The sequence below is a fragment of the Centropristis striata genome, chromosome 23 (genome assembly GCF_030273125.1).
Source record: "Centropristis striata isolate RG_2023a ecotype Rhode Island chromosome 23, C.striata_1.0, whole genome shotgun sequence".
Lineage (NCBI taxonomy): Eukaryota > Metazoa > Chordata > Actinopteri > Perciformes > Serranidae > Centropristis > Centropristis striata.
Genome location: NC_081539.1, coordinates 12431217 through 12450125, shown reverse-complemented (window position 1 = coordinate 12450125; position 18909 = coordinate 12431217). Strand labels below are relative to the sequence as shown.

Here is an 18909-nt window from a genome sequence, read left to right as displayed (position 1 = left end):
CAATTCTTTCCTGATTTGCATTTCTTCCTTACTTGATATCAAATTAAATCTAAAGATTGATTCCTTCCCCTCATTGCCTTTCTGCTCTAACGTCCCATTTCCCTTTTTCTTCTGACAGAGCTCAGTCCTCGAGGATTAACCTCTCCGGGCCGGCTGGTAAGCGCTAAACCTTTTTTCTCATTTCCATTTTGTTTTTGACTGATCTTTCCACTGGCCTTTGTGTCAATGTGAATAGTTCACTGTATCCTTTGAATGGACTTGGAGAGCTTGAATCAGCAAATATTTTTACAAAGCTGTAACACTGACTTTGCAGTTTAATTGAAGGTGCTTTATTCGAGAAAGGCAACACATAAGATTGTTGGTCTACAAGCTGGAAAAGGGAAGTTTGCTTCAAATCACATTGACATTAATCCACCATCTTCCTCATTGTCACTCTAGCCAATCAGAGCTGAGAACACGCAGCTCTCCCATCATATGCCACAGCTGGCTGTTTGAATCACCCATTAGCTTCTCTGCCTCCCACCTCTCCTTTTTCCATTTCCTCATCCCTTTCTCTCATTCCTTCTCCTCTCCTGTAAAATTTCCACCCTATTCTCCTCCTTTTTATACTTTGTCCAACCCTCTTCCTGTCATTTTTCTCCCTTTTCCCCCCCTCGACCTCTGCTCATTCCTGTTTGCTATCCTTCTAGTCCCTGTCGTCAAAGAAGTTTGACTACCGACAGTTTGCTGCCATTCCTTCTTCCAAACCCGTATACGACATCCAGGTATTGGCTGCATGCTGAGCTCCCGGGGCCCCGGCCTCCTCCCCTCCCCCTGGCTTTCCCTGCTGCCTCTCCCCTCTAGTTTCTCTGTTAATCAAGAGGCATCAGTGCGACTGAAGTCTAGGTTTCTGCTCCGTGATTGATCAGTACTTCCTGCTCTGCACTATAGTGATTGGCTCACTAACTCTTGCACAATAAAGAGAGGCTTACTCTACATAAATGACACACCAAATCAGCCCTGGGTCCCTTCCTGGTCTCCCACTCACAAATGTAAGCATCTCTAGCAGTAACCCTTCACACCCATCGATCTCTCAGCTAACTAATCAATCATAGACAATAACACTCACCAGCTGCAGAGACGCAGACAGGTTTTTGATCCCACTAACCACAATTGGTTCCGGGGGGGAAATGGCCACAAACCCTGCATCTCATCCACTCTCACATTCACTTTCATCAGCTACCTTGTTCCACGCATGGGTCTCGTATCAGGCAGAGGAATAACATGTCCTCCTGTAGAACTCCTCTCATGCTCTGTTCTGCTGAAGGGTCTCCTCCTGCGCTGTCACTAGGGTAGAAGGTTTCTGTAGGTTTGTGTGAAATTTCTTCTCCTCTGTGTGGAAGAGGAGCTTGGAGGGGAAGCAGGGAATCCCAGATTGGTGCTGGATTGAGCTTGTCTCCAAGTGGTCTTTTTCGGGTCGAGTATCTGTGGTTGTGTTTGTCACTGTTGGTCTGCTGGGATCTTGTGTGGTGTGGTTGTTGTACAGTGACCTGAGTTTGTCTGTATTTTCTCTTTGGTCGAAATAGTTTAATTGATATCACTGTATGTGATTGTGAGTGTTTGCACAATGTAAGCAGTATTAGTTAGTTGGCCATTGGCCAGTCACACACAACAGTTTGAGCCAATACTGCCAGAGACAATAAAACATGAGCTAAGCAGACTTGTGTGGTTTCTAGGCCATCAATAAAAAATAATAAAACATCAAAACCCATAGCTAGAGTGTCCTGTTGGATAACATTAAAATAGCTCGGACAGCCGATATCAGCATGCTAGCAGATTAGCTTCCTAGCAGTAGGTTGGTCACATGATCTCAACCTGCAGGTCATAGCGGTCTCTCGAGTGTGTCTGTAAGTAGAATGAACACCTTCTTAATGCTGATAGCAAGAGGGGAACATTACCGGTGTTGGTATACAATAGCATCTACACATTGACAACTTAAACAACTTAACATACTGCTTGGTTTTTCGTTGTGCATTGGTGACTCTTGTTGGTGCTGTCCTGTTGCTCTGTTGGCTGTCTCTCTGTGGATGTGACTGCACTACACAACAAACCCCGGAACTGATGACCTAACTTAACCTCCCTTTCCTTTAACATGCCAGTCTCTGCTGGGGGAGTAGTCGAGTAGAGGTACTCTGGCTTTTGTGGCTCTGACAGATTGTGAGCTTCAGCGCTATCTGCTAAAGCGGCAGTGAGCGGCTGGCACATCCCCTCGCTGCCGGCTCCACTGCTCACATGGTGATGGCTTCCCCTGGGATACAGGTTACTGAAACACCCCCACAGACCAGCTATTTACTGTCTCCTCTTCTCTTCCAGTCCCCCGACGCAGCTGACGACCTGCAGTTCATCGACGACGGCTCCAGCAACCCAGGTGAGCACTGTAGCTATGAAGTTTTTCAAATTTTACTATAACAGGTTTTTTGAAAGGGATAAGTGAGAAAACCTTGTGCAGACAATTTCTTGTATCCCCTGTGATTCAGGTGACTACCTGGGATAAGCAGCTCCTATTGGTAGGATCCTGTGTGCATGTGTTTTTGGGTCTGTCTGTGTGTGTGAGTGATGGTTGGTTTGTGCATTTAAACTCTAACCTGATAGTTGTGTGGCCTAACTGTGGCTTCACCTGCCGATGCCAACCGCTTATGGAGCAGCACCTGATGTGGAGAGCAATGTGGAGAAATTTGCTGTCTAAATTAATCCTCTCACACTAACCCTAATCTAGACTGCATGAATTTAAAAAATGTTGACTGAAACTAGTGATTACAAGGAGCTCTAAGTGAATCTATTATTAGTCAGTTTATTTACATGCACCCAAGAAACCGACTTATACTGTGACTTTTAAATGCCATTTTCTACTGCATATGACTTTTTAAAGAAATATATATATATTTTACCACATATTATACCTTTTTTTCCAAGACATACTATACTGTGATGTTTTTTGAAGGCACACTATATGACGACGTTTTTGTTAATCAGCAAATGCATGCAGATTAGTCATCAGAACTCTCCCCTAACTTTATTTTGGAAGCATGGTTTACTGACTTAAATCTTCCTTACAGTGCAAATGCATCTGAAGAGGAAACGGACTGAGTTTCCATTTTACTCTGAGTCAGTCAGTCTGTAATTCTTTTTAATGCCAGGATGCATTGTTACATGTAATCATCTTCTTTCATCAACCCTTTGTGGGGGAACAGCATTACTTTCTCTGTCTCTGTCCTGCACATGTGATCTAAAATGTAGAATCATCTTACTGAACAGGCCAACCATAGCCCAGTCATTTGGGTGCATGTAAACACAAATGAAAATAATAATAATAAAGAGACTGGAAATTAATTATTTAGGTTACTTTAATGGCATTGACTCTTGATGTGAGTTTGAATACAGAGCCCATTGAGGTGGCTGGTTAAAATATGCAGTCACTGCTTTAGTTTCCTGCTCAAAACTTTCGCTTGTTTCCAGCTGCTGAAGTGAATGTGGGGCTTGTCTCGAAGGTTTTGGGGGTCCATCCACTTTGCTCATCAGGACTTTTATGTCCAGTTGCCTTCATCTTTCTTCCTCTCTACAGCTGCCGTTGGGGAGTGATTGTCAAATGAAAAGAAGATAAATTGCAGAAAACGTGACTGAAGTTGCTCTGTTTGTTTTGTTTTTTTAGTGCCCGCTGGAATCCCTGAGGCAGAGGTACCCAGCCCGCTGCCTGCCACCTCAGCCCTGGAGGAGATGGCTCTGTACAGCAACAAGCGCAAACTGAGGCAGGGCCGCCGCAGCCTGGAAACCGCCGTGCCCACGTAACACCCTCACACTGAGAGAAGAAGACGAACACACACATTTAGATAAACTGTGGAACACGAGTGCATCCACAGAAGATGCAGATTCACCAAACACTACACAAAGTGTCAGTAGAGCGAGATTTACTCTCCCATATATAACCACTGCAGAGACTATGGCGCTGATAGTCACACACTCACTTATATCCTGCGTGCCAGTCTTGCCTATACAGTCTGTGGATGAGCTGGTAGGTTGCTCAACAGTCTCAACGGCAAGAAAGAGCTAGTGTGGTTAGCTAGGATTGCTACTTACAGACCATTCTCTTTTTTTTGTTGTACACTCAGTTTACCAAGTAGAAGTTGATCTAAGTTTTTAGGGTTTTTTTTATTTTTCGCACCTCCAATGATTTTGCTGTTTTTGGAAAAAAAAAAAAAAAACATACTGGAAAAGAAATGGGTCATAGCTAAACTAACCTCTTGAATGATATTTTTAGGCTTTCAGTGAATAGATTGTAAAATGTCAGGGGTTTCTTGAGACTGAGGCGGACAGGAGTGTAAATATTAATTGAGGAGGGAACATCCTGCTACCTTCACAGTCACAAATTGTGGAGAGCTTTTTAAAAAAATAGTACATATCTTTTTTTGCACTGCCACTTATCAGCTTTTTAAGAACCTGTATCTAAAGTAATTTATTGTTTTTAGTGTTTTACTCAAATTAGAGGCCTTCTATTTTAACTCCTCCGGTGTTTTTAGGCACAAAAAGGATAACTGACGCTTATCATAATTTACCTTTAACAATTTTTAAAAATGATGGGTCACAGCTTTCAACTAATTGTTTTAATACACATAAATTCATCAGGTATTTTTTAGAGAGAAGCACATCTACAAATTAGATTGCTTGGACAGTAAAGCTGTTGCATATCAGTGTTACATTCCCCTTGTAGAGAATATGACTACACTGGAGGCAACAGCATTGTGCAGGCAGTTTCAGTTTGGAAACATACATTTTTTAGTATCCTTTATTAAATAACGGTACTCACCCTTTCCTGTTTAGGGTTGTTTTTTTTAGTAAATGTGAATCATTCATTTCTATCCTTGAATTATCTGGAGGTATTCCAGAGTGACGTGAAGGTAGCAGGTGTTTTATTTTTCTGTCTAATTTAAAATCTGACGCCACTGAAAAAAGTCATTTATTATTGTGTGAATAATGTACAAATACTGAAAGGAAAGGAAACTTTGGGTTTGAAACTGAGCCAGTCTTGACCTACACCAAGCGAGTGTCTGGACTGCAGAGGCGTCTGGGTTTGGACGGGCTTGGTATCGGGATGCTCTCTGCATGTATATTGGTTTGTTAATGGGAGAGCTGCGAGAGGCAGAGCCAATTAGAAATCCCTCTCAAGACATTCAGTTCACTGCTCGACATACTGTCAGTTTATGTATCTGATGGGTATTTTTGCAGAATCACAGCATAGTAGCATTTGTGTTAATTTAATGTAGGGTCTTCTAATGATAGCTTTCTATGTTGCTCTCACTGACTGAAATTCAGTTTGTTTGATAACATTTGCAATGGCTGATTTCTTTTTTTTAACTTCCAGTAGGTAAATCTTTTTTTTCAGATGGGTTTCACTACATTATTAATGCAGTGTTTCAAGTTTTTGTGTTTATTCTTTTGTCTTGAGTTCTCTTTGGGGGCTTTTACTTGCAAATAGGTCAGAGGGAAAGGGTTAAGAAGTCCTAGGGTCAAGGGGTAGAGCTCATACAAGACTGTAACTAGTGAATTTGTACAACCAAAGAAGTCTATTTTGTGGTTCAGGAATAATAAATTTTACTTTTCATTTAAGAAGCTGATTCCTTGTGTTGTGTCTTTTGTGCTTGGTTATTAAACAAAAATGACATGTCACTTTTAACACACACACACACACTGTAGTTCAGTTTGTAAAGAAAACTCACTTAGCTAACAGGTAGAATTGGAGGAAGTCGTCTTTGTCCAGACCCGGAAGACGATTTCCTCTGCGCTGGAGTGAAGGACGGTACCCTGCTGTTCCTCTGTAGATACACAGAAATATCTCTACTTAACTGTGGTTTTCCTTGCAATTCATGATGTGATTAGTGAATGGGCATGACCAAATTATAAATGCACACCTTAACCACCATTCACACTTTTTAGATGTAAAACAAAATGGGACACCCACCATTCCCAGTGTTCTGTAGCGAGCGTTGTAGAAGGATTCAGAGCTGCAGCCTTCAGGAAGAAGCTCATACGGCAGCTGCTCCACTGACTGGTTATCCTCCCCCTAGACAAATTTAGTTATGCACTTGTTATTTCTTGACTTTGTATTAAGGTTTTACATTGGATCCAGAGTTTGCTTTATGGAAAACTATACGGAAGCATTATTTAGCTTCTACATGGGAGATGCACTGCTGAAAATGTGAGGCAGACTCACTTGTTCATGGGTTGTATCCATTATGTCCTGCTCCTCAGTTGATTGAAAAGACTTCTTATACCAGTTCTCAAATTCTGGGAAATGCATGAGCAATGGATTATTTTCAGAGCTTTTAGGGCATTAGTGATTCCAGCTATGAAACCTCTGACCTGGGTCAGGGAAGAAGAAGATACACAATATTTGGAGAACTGACCAGAGAACAGGCGCACCCTGCACTGATCCACAAGGTGTTGACAGTAGTTAACCTCTGCCTTGATGTCACGTAGCACCTCATATCTCTGTCGGTACAGGGCCTTCAGCTTTCTGAGCCTGATCAGAGTAGTGGCATCTTGCTCCTGCAGCATTGATTCCCCATCCATAACAAAATACTGACCTTCACGCAAACACACAATGAAAAACTCGAATTAACCTCTTTAATCTCAGATCTCTTAGCAGGACCCAAACCCAAACTGAAGACAAGAACTGTTCAAACACTAACACTTTCATTACACATTTCAATACCAAATATGTGTCACAATATCTGTCTATTAGCTTTTGATTTAACAGGGTATGTGTTGGAATCTGTGCTATAATAAAAGAGAGAAAATTTTGCATATAGTACGTCTTAAATGGGGGAAAAAACCCCACAATATTAGGGCATGGTCATACTTAAATTTGTCCAAAAATGATATAAAACACCACAAGATAAGAAATTGAAATTCTTAAAATGGTCCTATTATACTCTGTTCATACATGTCAAAGTATAATTTGTCCAAAAATAACAAAACAAAATTTGAAAACAAGTCATTTATATAGCATGGCGAAATTTTTCATGAAAAAGTCATAAAATGTTTAAATGCCCCGATACTCTCAAAATGGTCTTATTATAGCCTGGTTATTATATATTATTATAGCCTGATACATGTAGTCTGGTTGCTTTTCCAGAAATAACAGGAAAGCACCATATTTTGAGATGTCGAAATTTTGACAAAATAAAAGTATGTCAAAAAAAGTTAAAGAAAATCATAGTACCTTGGCCCCCTCTCATATCCATGTGCTGCTGTATGGCGGCCGTGGTGCAGTCGATCTCTCTCTTTACAGCGTTGACCTCCTCAGTGAGCTGCCGAAGAAGACTGCGGCGTTCCAGCAGCACGGCTTTGTTCTCTTTTAGGATGCAGTTGATCTCTCTGCCTTGACCCATTTTAAAATCCTCAAAGGTCTCCGCTTTGGATGGAGTAGAGCTAGAATAGAGAGCAAACTTTTTAGGGGCAAGGGTATAAAACAACACTGTGCATATTTCATTGAATGGACTATCAATTGAGCCAACTATTTAATAGATAAGATCATATTCATAAACACTGTGTCTGGCAGGAAGGGTTCATTGGCAGGTGGTTGTGATTCCTGGGTGTCCTGGCTGTCTGTGTCTGGTTCTTGTGACTCCTGCTCCCTCTCAGGCAAAAGGACAGAACTCAACTTGGATTTGGAGGCACTCTCCAAACGCTTCCTTGAAACTGAACTCCCCTCTCCCTGTCTCTTGCTTTGGCTGGATAATCACATTGAGTGAGCCATTAGGAAAATCAAGCTAGTGCATTTAACTAAGGGTGCTTACAACCCTGAAATGGTCTGGTTTCTGTTTACACTGACTTTTTACAACAAACCAATTGGATCAAACATGAAGATATTCAGACTAACGGGTACCTTATTGATCAAACAGTTATAGAGATTGCTATCCTGCATCATCGAGACCTGTGTAGGGAAATCAAATTCCAGTCACTGTCAGTAAGTTTAGGCAGCATTTTAATGCTTCTAGTGTGTGTATCAAGCATTTTTGTGTATACACTTTAATGTCACAAAAAGGCTCACAAACAAATTATTCATTATGAACATCGGTATTTTAAAGATGCAAATCAACCACGTTTTGAATGACTAACAGAGGAAAAGAAGGCTTATTACTGTGTAACTGCTGTCACACTTTTTAATGGAACGCCATGCAAGCACAGCAGTTTGAACAGCTTTTGACCTACCAATCAAGGAAAATACCCCCGCTGACATGATTACCATGTTATTGTTGGTTTTGCATAAAAAGGGTTATAAACATGGCCTCATGCAGATTAACTATAAGGTTACAAACAATCATATCTGCTATCATAAAATTCTGTAGTTAGTTATTTACTTTAATATCATAAATTAACTGCACCAGAGTGGACCAAAATCCACCTTTTAAGCAGTCTCGGTTTAGTTGTTTGTACAAACCAGGTAAAAAGACCCGAGTTTGTTTTAACTGAACCAAACAGATAAGCTGTTAACACACCCTTAGTCTTGCAGGCTTTAATCAATACATAATCAATTAGGCAGATATGGATCCAATTACATATGGATCTATAGCTGGACCTTGGTTGGCTTTTATTTTTTGATTTTTAAGGTACTTACTCTTCTTGACGTTCTGATCCTCATTAAAATCAAACATTATTTCTATAACAACATGAAAAAAAAAAATTTACATCTTATTTCTATATGGAATATTATCCAGCTCAATGTTTGAACTACAGTTCCAATTCAGATGTAAATAAGAAGTATCATGTTGTGTAATGGTGGCCAAGTTAGCTACATGGCTACAGCTTGTAGGTAATAAAAAGTTCACTGTTTACCTACCTCTGTTTGTCCCTAGACTTTTTAGTTTTAGCTTTGGTCGAACTTGGACGCTGGGTGTTTTTCGGTGAATGAGGAGAAACCTCAAGGCTACGGGCCTCCACATCCTCACTGCTGCCTCTTGTATCCCACTCCTAAAACAGTTTTTAAAGCAACATCTAATCAAGACTCAATCACAGTATATTGTTTACTAAAGAGGCTGTCGGTAGTACAACAGGGAAAAAAGAACAACAACTACTATTTTCTACAAGATGCTATGAGCAATGAATCAGACCTTGACAGAAGCTGTGTGAGCACCTTGGTCTTTCTCCACCAAGTTGTAGGTCTGGCATAGCTGAGCCTTCACCTTCTGTTCCTGTTCCCTACTCACATACACATTGCCATGACCAGTCACTTTTCATTTACAAATAAAGCCTTACTCCATCTCAGGCCTAAATAAACATTGCATTTTGAAGGTAGATGATACTCACTGCACAGCCAGCTTGAACTGGGCGAACACTGCCTGGATTTGCCTGATACTTATGATCTGTAATTGGATGTCATGCAGAGAAAAATTCTTCAAAGGTCAAATTTAAGCTAACATTTAGCATGGCAAAGCTGTTCTTTGTTTTGTTCTCACACTGATTTCCTCCAGACTTCCCTCGAGGTACCTCTGAACCTGGCTGTGGATCTCAGCCAGCTGGGCTTCAGACAACGGCTCATATGTGATGCTCGGCCGCTCCACCTGGTGAAGGGTGAATGAATAAGGTGAAAATAAGGGGTAACATACAGGGAATGGATCATTATTGTGAATGAACCCAGACTGAACTGCAGGACCCTACTTACAAAATACTGATTTCAAAATAAACCAGGACAACAGACTAACATATTTTAGTGTATGTGCTAGATATACTCACCGATGTATTATAGAGGGATAATTCCTCTTTCAGCCTCTGTACATCCTTCTGAAGTTTCTTGATCTGAGCCTAATCACAACAGTAAATTTCATGAGACCAGCACGATGCAGACTGTAAACAAAGAGACATTTTTCCACATGTATAATTTCCCACATCGTGTCAAGTGAACTCACTGCTGGATCGATGTGTTCATTAACAGACAGATTTGTCTGGACACACTTCATTCTGCTGGCAAAACGTAGAGTAGAGAGCTGCAAAGAATATTAATTAATACCCAGAGCTGACATGTGCAGTAAGAAAGAGACTGATTTCTGTTTTATAACATTTACTCCACTGCTTACTGTTTCTTCTATCTGTGCAGCCTCACCGTAGATGTTGGCCACAAGCACAGTGTTGCAGTTCCCTCCTACAGAAATTAACAAATTCATTGTGTTTTTACAAGCGTTACAACACAGAAAAGCACCACTTATACTATTAACTTCCATCTGTCTGCATTGTTAAAAGCAAAGGGCCTGGCTGTCTCACCCAGTGAATCTTTGAGAGCATGTGTGAGTTTAGTCTGTCTGAAGGGAATATGGTCTCTGCGACGGTCTGCTAGGGCAAGAATTGCCTGCTCCAGGAATGACAATGACTTGTTGATATACATGGCTTCCTTGAACATCTGACCCTCTGACTGGAGGTTGAAATGAAGTGGGGAAAAAATAAAGTTACATGAAAAATCAAAGGGAAAGGCATATCCCTTTAAAAAGATTAGACCTTAAAATAACGGCCTTTTACATCTCACCTGATTACTTTATTCAAAAAGTCTAACATGTTAAGAGTGTTAAAGGTCACAAATTATGCAAAATGCAGCTTTCCAACATAAATATGTATATTATGTGTAAAGTTCTCAAACTTACCCCTGTCTTTTTTAGCCTCTCTGACCCTGCCAAATCCACCAAATTCAGTTTGGAGGTGAGGTACTTGGCATTAGACAGAGTCCGTGAGCGAGACTGCAATCAAGAAAGACATTTTATCCTACTTAAAATTGCATGCAGGATAAGGCATGTTTGGGCACCAACACAACAGTCATCAAAAAAGTAAACCCTAAAAAAGATAACTGGACTCGTACTTCTATATGCACAGTGAAGATGCAGTGGGACCTGGAGGAGCTCCTGTTTAAGGCATGAGACCCAATAATGCGATTCATCTCACCCTGAGTAAGGAAAAAACAGCTGGTAACGCTTTATAATAAGGTCCTTAATAACCATTAATTAAGAAGTAATAAGGCATTGTTCTCGCTTTAGATCCGGAAGGTTGCAAAAAGCATAGTTAACTTATAGTTAACTTATAATAGATGAGCAATAAAGTATATTTTAATATCAATAAGCAAACAAAATAAGATTAATAAAGGCATGGCAAAGACAAAATGGGTCATGGGTGTTTGTAATGCCATTATTAACACTTATATAAGCTCATAAACACACAATAATGTTAATAAGCATCTTGTAAGGACTTACAAGGGCCTTATTACTTGTTAATTAATGGTTATTACAAGGACAGTAATATAAAGCGTTACCGAACAGCTTTATCAGGGTCACATTTTCAATTAATTCATCCATAAAATCAAGGTAATTGACTGTATTTCACTGTAACACACAAATAAAAACAATCAATTTCCATGTTTGCTGGTCACATAAACTTTAATAACTACTTCAATTCAATTTTAGCAGAATTATTACTTCAAATACAACCATTTTTTAAACATCAGACCACAAACCTCAAACAGCAGGTTTAGAGCCTCGTCCTCACAGTGGACAGGGTGAAGAGACAGACCTCTGACGAACACGCCTCTGCCCGGCTCCTCCATCACCACCATGCCGTGAGGAGACGGGTGAGGTGAGCCTTGCAATGAGGACAGCAGGTCCACCAAGGTCTCATTATAGATCTCCAGGTAGGACAGGTGCACAGAGAAGGCATGCTCAGTCCTTTTTTCCAACTCCTGAAACACCTGAATACCATTTTAGAGTTTACAAAAGCAGTCAGGGTGCTTCAGAGATTTAAAAAGTACATCATGCAAGTTACCTCCTGAAGGGCCCGAGGAATGATGCCTCTTTGCTTGTATGACTCTGTGGATCCTGTCATGGTATAGGTCTTTCCTGCACCTGTCTGCCCAAAACACATCACAGTACCTAAAAAACCACACAAACAAGACATTAAACACAAATTTCTTGGAAGACAAATCATGAAAATCAAAACGTATACAATAATTACAATATAATCAGGGGAATTTAGGTCCTGTTACTGGCTGTGAAAGAGTGACAAGTCAATATAAAAACAACAAAATTAGGGTGTGTTAACATTACCACATTTTTTTTGTATGTAGATAAACAAATGTACCATTATAACCATCCAGTGCTCCCAGTACCACCTGTCGGCACACTCTGCCGTACAACTCCTCCTGGGATACATCTTGTAGGATGCCTTCCAGTCGGAACGACCGGGAGCTCAGACCTCTCCTGGTGTCCTGGGGCTTCCTGGAGGTTTTCCTGTAATGGATGTTTACTGTCTGAGGGACAAGACACAAAAAGCAGTTTTGAGTGTGTTATACCAAAGCCAGGAAGAACCTATAATTGACCCATTTTAAGAATTTTCTTTTTTGAGGAGGTCATTTTTGGACATCCCATTTTTCTGTCATTTCTGGTCACATTGAAATTATGCCACATGAAAATATCTGAAATGTGATACAACTTCTATTCAGACAGCTGAGACGACAAACATTAGCTCCACTTGCATTTATGATGTACTCAATTATTTAAGGAGATAAGTACAAATAGGTTAATTGGACAAAGATGTCAATATTTGGATGTTTTCCATTACAGTTCCTGATGATTATTTGAACACACAAAAAGGTGAAGTTCAAAACATCTTGGCCACTGAACAGTGAGTTAATTAAATAAAAAGTAATCTATCTATCTTCATCTCTATTGGCAATTGATATATATATATATAGGGGATAAATTAAAAGATAAACCAACATGAAGCGCCTTATATATAAATTATAGTCTTCATGAAGGCAAGTTACAACTAACATTAGTTTTTTAAATAAAGTATACCCATTGAACTGGCAACTAGCATGTAGGGCTACTACCAGGATAATATGAATCACTTCGTCTGCCAAGTATTTTTCTTAATCATCCAATCGTTTGGTCAGAAAACCCATGGTGGGGCCTTTAAATTACTTGTTTTTCCCAACCCACAGTAAATACTAGGATAGTCAATTTAAGACTAAAGGACAAAAGAAACCAGCAAATTGGATCTCCAAAATGCTGAAACAAGCAGCAAATTCCTCCTTAGAAAAATAAATAAAATTAATCAATAGTAAAAGTTGTTGCATATGTGTTTTCTGTCATTTTACTGTTTCACTGTGCACAATAAAGTACTGACAACTCCCGTGTCAGAGGTCGTAGTAAACAACACACAATAATGACTACTAATAATATGATTATTAGTATGACTTTAGATATTTCAACATGTCTAGCAAGAAAATCACAGGTATCACCGGTACAAGGGTAACCGTTATTATTTCCATTTGTCCTTTATTTATTTCTTGAGGAGTCATAGACGGCAACCCCTCATTTACAATGATGTTCAAAAACACATTTTATGTTGGACTAAAGGACTAAAAAGACACAAAATGACCCAAAAAATACACAAGATGAGAAGACAGAATGACCAAAAAACACAGAAGACACAAAATGACCCAAAAAAGACACAAAATGACTAAAAAAAGACACAAAATGACCAAAAAAGACACAAGATAAGACAGAATGACCAAAAAAAAAAAACAGAAGACGCAAAATGACAAAAAGACACAAAATGACTTTTTAAAAAAAAAGAAAGACAAAAAGACACAAAATGAGTCATTTTGTGTCTTTTAGTCATTTTAAATGACTAAAAGACACAAAATGAGAAGACAGAATGACAAAAAAAAAAAGCACAGAAGACACAAAATGACCCCAAAAAAGACACGAAAAGACATGAAAAGGATTCAAAAGTGGGGAAAAGAAGCCCAAAGACTCCATACAATTAACGTATTAAACAACGTATTAACCCGTGATAGTTACCTGGCCGTCAGGTAGACATTCGATGAGATCTTGGGAGAAGTTTGCCGTTGGTCTGATCCGGACAAACACTCCGACCTCGCTGCTGTGAGACTTCATATCATTTCTTGACAAAAAAGACGAGGAAAACACAACGAAACTCAAGCCAACGTGCTTCAGACTGTACACAAATATAAAGAAAATCCACCTAAACAACTCAAACGAGATGTTTTCAGTCGAGAATGTGTAATTTCAGCTAATTTAATCAGCTCCAGTCCATCTCCTCGGCTCACCGTCTGTGGTTTCTGTTTAGCGTCATGGCAACAACGACCGTGTGCGCGCACGCAGTATGGCAATGAGCCAAAGCTCGTGCACGAATTGTGCCAATTGACTTTGAGTGCAATTCAGTCAAAACTAGGACTGAACGGGCCCTCGCAGTACACGCGTGTCGGGGCATGCTGCCGTCGGGGTGTGTGCGTTAAAGGGGCCAGTCTATACCACCCCTATGAATTTCATTGCCTTAAGTGTTATAGTGTGGCCACGGTACCAAATATGAAATTAGACTGCCACCACGGTGCCACCTAGGCCCCTAGGATCAATAAAACCTTAAAGGGTTATCCTTAGGAGGGCATTGACAATAATTGTACCAAGTTTTGTATAATAATGCACAAACTATCCCTTTAATCCTCATACAGTGTCTGAAGGAGGACTCTTAACTGATATGTATAAGTTAGAAGAGGCAGGTAGCAATGGTGGAAAGTAACTATGTATTTACTGGACTTAAAGTAAAATTTTGAGTTACTTTTATGTAGATTTTATGTAACTTTATACTTCTACTCCACTACATTTTGAGGCAAATATTGTCCTTTTTACTCCTCTAAATTTAGCAAACAGCTTTAATTACTTTTCAGGTCAAGATTGAAAATGAAAAACATGATACATTTAAAATGATTACCCATTTTTCTAAATTAAACCACTTAAAAGTTTATTAGGTAGTTAAAATGAGCGGGGTGGAGTCATTTCACAGTGTGGTATTAGTACTTTTACTGAAGTAAAGGATCTGAATACTTCTTCAACCACTGTCCTTTTTACTTCTTTACTTTTTAAAAAAAATTTTTTTTACTTTTTTTAAAAACTTTTTATTTTTTAACTTTTTTTTAAAAACTTTTTTTTTTTTTTTTTTTAATAATTTTCTGGTCGAGTACCAGCGCATGTAGCGCATGCGCAGTACGCTGAAAAGCCGCGCATGCGCAGAAAATTAAAAAAGTTTTAAAAATATGTTTAAAAAAAAGTTAAAAAATAAAAAGTTTTTAAAAAAGGTTTGAAAAAAAGTTTTGAAAAAAGGTTTTAAAAAAAAGTTTTGAAAAAAAGTTTTAAAAAAAAGTAAAGAAGTAAAAAGGACAGTGGTGGAAGAAGTATTCAGATCCTTTACTTCAGTAAAAGTACTAATACCAGACTGTGAAATGACTCCACTCCGCTCATTTTAACTACCTAATAAACTTTTATGGGGTTTAATTTATAAAAATGGGTAATAATTTTAAATGTATCATGTTTTTCATTTTCAATCTTGACAGTGGAAAAATGCGATCATTTGGGAAGAAGAAAAAAAATAAAAAAAACATAAAATAATAATTCGAAATACAATAGGGACCTCGCAGGTCGTTGCCTGCTTGGGCCCTAATTAAAATATTCACTAAATTCGTTTTTAAAATGCCAATTAGTAATCGTATTTAATTGTTGTGTCTTTATCTGTAAATTACTGACTGTAAACTCACAAAATGATCTTGATGTTTAGTTTAGCCATCATTTTTTGTTATTCCAACTAATTTTCCAGCATATCAGTGCTGCTTATTATTGTGGTCTAATCAAAGTGATTGGATTTTAACTTTGATTTTTAGTTACTGAAGTGATTATTTATACATTTTAGACTTATTACCTTTGTTACGTCCACTGACCCAGCCAGCAGACAACAACGTGACAATCAGAAAATCAAAGTCAAAAGTGATGTAAACAATGATGATTTATTTTACAACAACCAAAGAAAGACACACTAAGGTGGGGGAGGATGGGACAAGTGATTGTGCCAAAAGAAAGTTGAAACAAATATAACAAAAGAAGGCCTATCTAAACTAGCTGTGAAGAACACAAACAAACAAAAGGCCTAACTAACTTATCTACAAAAAAGGCTTTCAAAACAATACAGGGGTGGCACAACCAATAAACTAATGGAGTAACAGAAATTATCCTACGTGATGCAAAATGTACAGGGTACCCCCAACTTACCTATTCCCAACCTCACCACCACAAAATAGCACTAACAAATCGAATTTGAATGTCAGAACACACAAAAACAAGTCTCACAGACAGAGATAACAAAAACACAAGATGGCTTCCGGCGATCCTCAGAACGGTCCTTTTTCAGCCTGAAGCCACTCCTCTGATTGGCCAGCTCCACAGGTGGAAATCAGCTTTCCAGGTGGATCCAATCAGCTAGTTAGCACCTGGGAAGGACACAGAAAGGAGGGGGGAGGAGGAGAGGCAGAAACACACACAAACAGTCCTCTGGCATGTAACAACCTTATTCATTTAATTGTAATCAAACCATTTAATTTAAAAGGTAAGCATCTAAAAATGAAGTAAAAGAAAATATAATTAGATAAGGAAATTAAAAAGTTTTCAATCTTTTGTCTTTCTTCTGATTTCATATAGTTACTTTTATTAATATACTTTTTTAGACATTTTTGTTTTTTTAAATTATTATGACTTCTATGCATAGATTAAGGAGCTTCATTGTAAACATACATTTACAGTTGACTCCACCCTCTGATATGGACACTAAAAAGCAAGTGTATGTATGTGCAGACAGGAGGGTAATCTAAAGAGGATGAGAGGGCTCATACTGCTTTATTTGGATTAATTCTCATAGCACTGACTGTACAAAGGGTAAGGCCAGCGATTTTCCCCAGATTTACTGATTTCAAATTATACTACTAAAACAATGCTGCAGTTAATGTTTATTGTATAATTTTCTGTCCATTTATTATCATTTGCTAAATTCGGTTCTTCACTCACTTTGAAATACAAAACAGGTTAAATATTGATTTTGTAAATGCTGTGTTTGAAATCCAATGTCAGTGTCCTCACTGTCCAAACACTGTTATGCCCTTGGATTAAGGTTTCCAATTCTAATAGAATTACGCCTGAAAATGAGGACAGGTTTGGCACCAAAGACTCTCAATGGTGGGTAGTCTTTGTGAGAGAACGTCGAAGAGCATCAAATATTGATGTTAAATGTATCAGCTTCTTTCAGTTTGATTTGATTCTATAATAGTTGCAATTTAGTCTTGAATAAACAAAAGGTTGGGTTTGCAGTCCAGCAAACAGATCATTTCAGCATTACCTCTAGAAAAGACTGCTGGTATCCTGCTGTGGGAGTTTTCTATGGTGTCTGCCATGTTTAAATGTTTGGGGGTAGGTCTGCAGTAGACAAATTTCATACCAACCATGGGGTTTATGGATGTAGATAAAGAAAAAGAAAAAAGACAAAAGCTGGACTTTGATACTTAGAGTAAAGCACAAAAACACTGCGCAAACAAAAACTGTTACAAACTCCACCTACTGACATGGACACTATAAAGCAGGTGTATGTGCAGACACAAGGCTGATCTATGTTAAAGATGAGGGGGCTTACAGTGCTCTGTTTGTTTGGATTCATTCTCACAGCAAGGTCCTTACTGTGTGATATGGTGATCTATGCTTTTAATTTCATTGTAATAACTTAAATGTAACTTGAATTTGCAGGCCTCAAATGTATGGGAGCAAAGAAAGAAGGAAAGATTTGAATATTACACGCAAATGAATGCATAATCATTAAATGTAATCACAGCTACTTATTTAATCTTCAGTTAAATCACTGAACTTAATGTTGAAATTGTAATACTACTTAAAACTTACAACAGTGTAATATTTTACTCGACAGATTGTTTTCACAGTAACACATATACGTTTATTTGCTTCCATACAGATTTCAATATTCACATTGATACTACTCTGATGTTGAAATAATCTAGAAATAACCTATCCTACTTGAAAGAATACTAAGTTAACACTATCATGTCCTTGGACTATCACTCTAAAATTACATTTTGAACAGCATGGGGAGTGCACACCGTTGGAAAATGAGGACGGGTTCAACATCACAACAACCAACTCATCAATGGTGGGTAGACTTTGTGTGAGAAATTGATATCGCTGTTCTCTAAGACAGAGTTTTCTTGGTAATGGTGCTACCTGCTTTGGACAGTTTGATTGACTTAAATGGAATTTAGGGGAGAGCTTCTGAAAAGTCACCTTTTCTTCAGATATGAGTTGAGCTTTCATCTTGTGATATTGACAGTCACACCAAGGAAAATTGAAAAACAATTATTTGATGCGACCTGTAATGTTCCCCTTCTATGTAACAGATTTATGTATTGTTTATTTGGTGGAAATGTAGACTGAAAGTTATCTGGTTTTATTTATTTTAGTTGCCTGGTTAACTTATTTCCGAGCCGTCTGGATTAAAGTACTTCAAATGTTGTCATTTTGCAAAAGATTAATGCATTAGTTTTTATTTCTCTGTCCTGAGAGTTTGAGCCAGTCCATACAATGGATTACAGTAAAGTAAATATGAATATTCTTTCCTATTAAAGCGCAATGCCTTTCTATTTCAGGTACTAGAGGATGGAAGACAAAACAATACAAGTCCACAGGTATTCAGACTTTCATGGCGTAAACGAATAACTTATACTAACATATATCATGCTCGCATCACCATATACCTGATAATTTTCCAGGTGAATGGTACTAAGGAAGCAATTGACAATATTGATGGGTTCCCACCAGTTGAAGAGGAAGACACCAAGGTAAGAACTTGTTCAAATTTAAAGTGCAACTAAATAAGAAAAAAGAAAAAATAGTACCCTTAAATGATTCTGAGTGTCATTTGAAGATGCATGTTAACTAGCATCTTAATGTCATTAAATACTGTAAAGTATTTACATACATGTGTTTTTAAGAG

The 18909-nt window shown here is 38.5% G+C and overlaps 2 protein-coding genes across 6 annotated transcripts in view; one reads left to right on the top strand and one right to left on the bottom strand.

The window, feature by feature from the left end:
* Positions 1-5648, top strand: part of scrib (scribble planar cell polarity protein) — a 71472-nt gene extending 65824 nt beyond the window's left edge. For 2 of the 3 annotated variants that reach the window (XM_059326603.1, XM_059326602.1), the window contains 4 exons: positions 119-156; positions 690-764; positions 2353-2407; positions 3689-5648. In XM_059326603.1, the coding sequence (XP_059182586.1) occupies positions 119-156; positions 690-764; positions 2353-2407; positions 3689-3825 (305 nt within the window). In that variant the 3' untranslated portion in view covers positions 3826-5648. The remainder of the gene's footprint in view (positions 1-118; positions 157-689; positions 765-2352; positions 2408-3688) is intronic. The other variant, XM_059326604.1, reaches the window with a different exon arrangement.
* On the bottom strand, positions 3366-14143 carry kif9 (kinesin family member 9). 3 transcript variants are annotated; one of them, XM_059326609.1, is made up of 20 exons: positions 13875-14143; positions 12148-12316; positions 11833-11939; positions 11528-11758; positions 10880-10963; positions 10668-10760; positions 10294-10441; positions 10110-10174; positions 9942-10019; positions 9769-9837; positions 9492-9596; positions 9343-9398; positions 9147-9237; positions 8876-9006; positions 7256-7464; positions 6438-6617; positions 6245-6318; positions 5993-6094; positions 5751-5846; positions 3366-3835 (listed from the first exon to the last, which is right to left on the bottom strand). In XM_059326609.1, the coding sequence occupies exons 1-19, from the start codon at positions 13968-13970 to the stop codon at positions 5751-5753; spliced, it is 2184 nt and encodes a 727-aa protein (XP_059182592.1). In that variant the 5' UTR covers positions 13971-14143; the 3' UTR covers positions 3366-3835. The 3 variants fall into 3 exon arrangements, with proteins under 3 accessions (XP_059182592.1, XP_059182593.1, XP_059182594.1); XM_059326610.1 differs by having other exon boundaries at positions 9147-9234; XM_059326611.1 differs by having other exon boundaries at positions 12148-12312.
* Between the last annotated feature and the right edge of the window lie 4766 nt (positions 14144-18909).

Excerpts from the sequence above, each read along its gene's own strand:
- kif9 (XM_059326609.1), bottom strand. The coding sequence starts at position 13,970 with ATGAAGTCTCACAGCAGCGAGGTCGGAGTGTTTGTCCGGATCAGACCA. Across the intron at positions 12,317-13,874 it reads AATGTCTACCTGACGGCCAG|ACAGTAAACATCCATTACAG; the intron begins GTAACTATCACG and ends CTTGTCCCTCAG. Across the intron at positions 6,319-6,437 it reads CAGGGTGCGCCTGTTCTCTG|AATTTGAGAACTGGTATAAG; the intron begins GTCAGTTCTCCA and ends TGCATTTCCCAG.